Below are 6000 nucleotides of genomic sequence, written 5' to 3'. Positions count from 1 at the left end.
AATTTTGGAGTGCAAAATATCTACTGCTTTCTTATGTCACTTTTAATTCTTGATTTGATCTTCACACAACGGTAACACGTTTCTTTAGCGTAAGTATTTTGTTTTTTTTTCTCAATTTTCATTCATTTGTTTCTTTTTTTCTCAATTTCAGTATTTTTTTTTTGTGATGCGCGCTACCGAAAAAAACCATCAATTTATTCGATAACTATAAAAAATTCATTTATTCGATTGTTGTACAAAAAATATTCATTCGATAGTTTTTCATTTTCAAAAAATTTAAACTAAATGTAAAATAGTATTAGTGTGAAATTTATTAAATTTTCTGTTAACAATAACTATGTAAACCAAGATTTAAATGAAATCCATGTATATACGCACTTAGTATACATGTTACAAGAGCAACCGATAGCATTTTTATTAAGAAAAATGTAGATTTATTCGAGCAATTTTTATATGGAGGAAAATGAAAACTATCGAAGATTTTCGGAATGGAAAAAATATATAACCCTGTATAATAAAAACTATATTTTGTGATATAGAATATATCGACAGTTTCTTTATTATGAAAAACGTATGAATTATTTGCTTGATAAACTTTTTACGGAGGAAAAAAACTTATTAAATAAAACTTAAACTATTGACAGCTTTTATACAAATAATGTATTGACCAATGTATGTATTTTTTAAGTTTTTTTACCCTTAAATGTAAAATTAAATAGTGAAAAAATTTAAAATTAATAATAAATAAATTTTTGTAGTTTAATTTTTGTATTTTTTTTATAATATTAAAACGAAACGATATTGGAAATAAAAAAACTGAGGGATGACAGAAAATATGAATGTATATACGCGCGTACTTCCCAATGAACAAAAAAATTAGTTAAATTCCTTCGAATAAATAATATTATTCGACAGTTGCGATCAATCAGTTACTAATTACCGAAACTTCACTCAATAGTTCCCATCACTACTTGTTTTGGTCATGTACCAGAAAAGAGTAAGAGAGAGAAGGATGTATAAACGTATAGTTATAAAAGCATTGTGTATAGTGACTTTGTGTGTGCATTTATTTGCGTTCTCTTTGAAATAGGAAGGTTTTCATTTTATTTTTTTTTTTTTTTTATTATAAAGCTACGACAAAAAAGTTGCAATTTTGTCCATTTTTTGACAGAACGAAAACATTATATTTTTTTTGTATTTTTATTTTAAGCAAAATTAAAAATTAAAATTTTAAAATTTGAAAATTTTCATAAATATTGGATTAATTGAGTTAGGATTGGGTCAATATAAAAAAAAAATTTTTAAAAAAACTCATTTTGGCTCACAAGTAAGTAGAAAAAATAAAAGAATAAAAAAAAAAGAAAAAATAACCTCAAAATTTGTTTAGAGGGGCACCCATCCAACCTATACCTATCCTTTAATTCTTAGGTGGTCTTTTAATTGTTTAGTTTTCTTAATAATTAACATTCTGAAACTTGGTTATATTTGAGTTTAATACGGTAAAATGCATTAAGACCAAAATTGCTATAATTCAATAAAAAACATTAAACAATAAAAAGTGTAAATACATAATTTTTGAATTCTGCAATTTTTTTATGAAAAATAGGTACAAAAATCAAAAAATTCAAAATGAGTACTACACTGAATGAGTCAATAAAACAATTAATGGAAATAACAGGTGAGATTTATCTTACAAAAAAACCTTTTTCATTTTATTTAAAATGATATTATATTTATCAAAAAAAAAAAGAGTGGTATTAACAATAATTTTTATTTTTTTGCTATAATTAAGGGCTAGATGAATTGAGAGCAAATACTATCCTTGAATTGAATAATTTCAATTTGGAACAGGCAATTAATTATCATTTGGAAAATGCAGATTATATGGATTGTATATTAAATGATTCTGATTATAATAATATACAAACAAATAATGAATCTCGTATAATAAATAATAAAAATGAAATAAATAAAAAAAATAAGAATACAGATATTGCGTTAGATAATAGTAATGATACAAGTTATGTTAGTGAAAATGCTTCATTACCAGATATTATAGAAAATCCAAATGGTATATTTTCATCTAATACAATATCTGGCAGTAATTTAATTTTAGATGATAATATACGTGCACCGATTCCATCAAAACGTGAACAATTATTATTACCAGAAGAAGATCAATTTCGTTTACATTATGGTAGTGTTAATTCAAGGAAACGACGACCAAGTAGTTTGTTTACATTTTGCCCATTTAGAGATTTCGCAAGAGAAGCACAAATTCAAGAACAATTATCAGAAGAATTTAATAGTCTAGCATCATATGATACTATTGATTCATTAGCAACAACATCATCAATTAATAATCATAATACTGCTGGATTGTTAAATATAAATTTAAATGATAATGGTGAAATAATTAATAAAAAGACATCACGCCATAAAAAAAGATCATATATTAGTAATAGCAATAATGATTTTGATATTAAAGATAATACTGATAAAACATTAATAAGAGGTACTAAACGCAAAAGATTAGAAGATTTATTTCGTCCGCCAATTGATTTATTATATTGGGGCACATTTCAAGCTGCACGGGATCATGCTGTAAATCTTAATAGATGGCTTATTGTTAATTTACAAGATCAAAGAGAATTTAAATCACAAGTTCTTAATCGAGATGTTTGGTCCGATAAAGATATTAAAGATATAATTTTATCAAATTTTGTTTTATGGCAGGTAAGAAAATTAGAGAACATTTTTGTGGTTTAAATAATAAACAAAACCATTATTTTTAAGATATCAATGGAAAATCCGGAAGGATTACGTTTTAAAACTTTTTATCATGTTTCGGATTGCCCATACATTTGTATAATTGATCCAAGGACAGGCGAAGAAAGACTTACTTGTGATACAACAAGACCAAAAATTCTTTATGATGACCTCATGAAATTTCTTACAGAAAATGATTTTTGTTTAGACTTGGTAAATTATTAATTTTAAAAAAATTTAAATTTTTTATTGTATGTACTTACATGTTAATAACAGAAAACCTTTTTTTTTTAATTTCTTTTTGAATTTTGTAGAGTTTAAAAATTGTAAGACCTGTTACTTCCCGAACTGCTTCATCTACAGCAACAAGTAACAGTATTTCAACAACAATTCCATCACCTACAACGATAAATTCCAATAAAAGTAATAGTAATAATAATAATAATGTAATTGATATTGGTTGCTATAATAAAAACTTTAAATCAAAAGCATATAAAACATTAGATTTATCCGAAGAAGATCAATTAGAATTAGCAATTAAAAATTCACTAACAGAAACACAGTGCTCCACATTAAATGATTTAAATACGGACTGCAATGATAAATTTTTAAATAAATTAAACCAAACTAAAAGCAATAACTCTGCCTCTTTAAATAATATAAATGAAAGCAATGATTTTATTCATTCTCATAACAATGGACCTCCAAATATAAATAATTCAAATTATACATCAAATTTAAATGAGCAAATAAATGAAAAGTCTACTATAGTTTCATATAAAGATTTGATTGGAAATAACAAAGGTATTCAATATTAAAATATCAAATGAAAGTTTTAAATTTTACTTTATAATTTTTCTTTTTAGATTCAATTACAAAAATTCAGATTAGATTACCAAATGGTACAAGAAAAGATATTGAATGGCCATCTTCAAGTGTAGTAAAATGCTTAAAATTATACGTTTGTGAGAAATATCCAGATATTACAAATAATACATACAAATTAATACAATCGTATCCGCGAAAAAATATTCTTGAATTAGAAGACAATGTTACATTGGTTGAAGCAAAGTTACATCCAACGTCTATTTTATATTTGCATCCAGATGAATAAGTTTTCTTTTTTTGACTATATATACATAAGCATAAATTTTTTTTATTTGGTATCTCCCAAATCAATATTTTGAGATGATTTATGATAAAAGTGTCTGTATATTTAGAAAGTTATTAATTTTTCCTCCTTTTTTTATTTATTTCACTTTAATTAAGATTCTGTAATCAAGTATAACAAATGAATTTTTGTGTTAACACAAATAAAATGATCATGTATGTATTTAATTTTGTAAATGGCTTGAACATTCAAAATAAAAAAATAAAATTTTTGTAATCACTTTTTAAAACCAAACAAAAAACGAAAATAATTGTTTTTATTGTTTGAAACATTTGTAAATTTTAAAAGGAAATCTACGCCATTATTTAATTCTACGGCTTCTAAAATTATCGTTCTTTCAAAAAAAAACCCCCGGCCGTTATCTTGAAGCGGAAAACATCGTTTGATTTGTATTTCATAATGATTGTCATATTAGTACCAGTGTTGTTAATTTTAATACAATTGTAGTATTTTACTAAATTTTGGTATTCTATACTACTATACTACTGTAAATCCATTTTTATTACTTTTTTACCTTTATACTAAAATGTTATTATTTGCATTGGTTGATGAAAATGCCATTATTGTATTGTTTAAAAAACCACTTGCACAAAAATAAAGAGACCTAAAAATATATTTTTTTAAAACAAATTTTTTTTATATAAAATTTTTGTTTTTCTAAAATTAAAAATTATTTTCCAATATTGTTTATTGCGCTTTACGCAATATGTGAATTGACAGTAACCAGATTAATTTGACACAAAACAAAAACAATGAAAAAACACAAATAAAGTGTACCTTATCGAAATTATCAATACATTGCGTAGGCGCGTAGCTCATTTGGGTGACTTAATTTTACATGTAGGAATATAAAAACATTTGTACGCAAGCACTTCCTGCTTCAATCTATTTATTTAGATGTCTTACTATTTGTTTGATGTTAAGTATAACCCCAAATTACTACGCTAAAACTTTCCATACTACCTTTTTTAAGACAAAATGCTACTGAAAAACAAATTGAAATTAACAACACTGATTAGTACTCTTATTATGATCAGCGAATCAAATGAGTAGACGCCAGATTAAAAGTGTTGCTACCGTAAGACATCAAAAAACTTACCGAAAATTATAACGTTAACACCACACATACATATGTACATGCAAAAACAATTGAATTTCTCTATTTCTTTAGCAATATTAATTTAATAAAATGCTCGAATTGTTCTTGGTCATGCTTAATTATAACAACACGTCAACAAAATAATTTGTAGAATTTTATGAACTTTGTTTAGAGATAGTTTAGATATTTTTATTAACAATAATATAACAATATTTGCTATAATATAAAATATAAAAAAACACTTACATACATACATATGTATTATTTTGATTTTTGGTTCCATTCGCAAAAATGAAAAATTCACACAGAATTTTCATTCAACATTTCATCCGCCTAAAGTTTAGGCGGATTCGGTAATCATAATACCAAAAACTCATATTCGCCAAAATTTTCATTCGCTCATAATAAGGACCTAGATAGGATAAACTAAATTATAGCTTACTGAACTTTACGCGTTTTGATTAAGTGGTTTTTCGATAACGATTTTGCTCCCCAAATTTGGCCCTCTTAAATATTAAGTTCCAACAAGATTTACAAGATAACCAGAAATTATAATCTAATGGTCAAGACAACTAAAGAAGAATTTATTGAAAATAAGGTAAAGAATTGTAGAGGATGCAGTAAAGAAATGTGTACATGTTTGGAAACTGGCGAAAAAGAACAATTTTGTTATTGCGATATTTTAAACTTTAAACAGCCTTCGAAACTGTAGACAGGAAAATTTAAAAAATATAGCGTGGAAAATATAGAACTCTAGTGGTTTTAATTTTTCTTCAAAACAGAACGCGAGAAAACAAATACTCGTGAAAATTTTTTAAGATCAGAATTGATAAGCGATGCTGTGCCACAGGGAATAGGATATATTAGGAGTTGTATGTTTTTCTCTTACTCTTATTTAAATTAATGTCAGAAATATCTAGGAGCTAATAAAGACTTAAAAAATTTATTTTAATTTTAGGTT

General features: G+C 25.0%; 1 protein-coding gene across 1 annotated transcript; it reads left to right on the top strand.

Annotated features, from left to right (window-relative positions):
- Positions 1–1119: 1119 nt before the first annotated feature.
- Positions 1120–4186, top strand: LOC129606490 (UBX domain-containing protein 7). Its single transcript, XM_055516835.1, has 6 exons — positions 1120–1327; positions 1607–1678; positions 1793–2736; positions 2797–2982; positions 3084–3573; positions 3636–4186. The coding sequence occupies exons 2-6, from the start codon at positions 1630–1632 to the stop codon at positions 3881–3883; spliced, it is 1917 nt and encodes a 638-aa protein (XP_055372810.1). The 5' UTR covers positions 1120–1327; positions 1607–1629; the 3' UTR covers positions 3884–4186.
- Positions 4187–6000: the final 1814 nt, after the last annotated feature.

This window comes from Condylostylus longicornis, unplaced genomic scaffold (assembly GCF_029603195.1).
Source record: "Condylostylus longicornis isolate FDR11 unplaced genomic scaffold, ASM2960319v2 ptg000003l, whole genome shotgun sequence".
NCBI classification, from domain to species: Eukaryota; Metazoa; Arthropoda; class Insecta; order Diptera; family Dolichopodidae; genus Condylostylus; species Condylostylus longicornis.
The sequence above is the reverse complement of the archived record's forward strand: the minus strand, read 5'-3'. Positions and strand labels throughout refer to the sequence as shown.

Bases quoted from the DNA above. Each gene is read 5' to 3' on its own strand.
- LOC129606490 (XM_055516835.1), top strand. From the start codon at position 1,630: ATGAGTACTACACTGAATGAGTCAATAAAACAATTAATGGAAATAACA. The intron at 2,737-2,796 runs GTAAGAAAATTA...ATTATTTTTAAG, and splicing joins CAAATTTTGTTTTATGGCAG to ATATCAATGGAAAATCCGGA. The intron at 3,574-3,635 runs GTATTCAATATT...TTTTCTTTTTAG, and splicing joins TTTGATTGGAAATAACAAAG to ATTCAATTACAAAAATTCAG.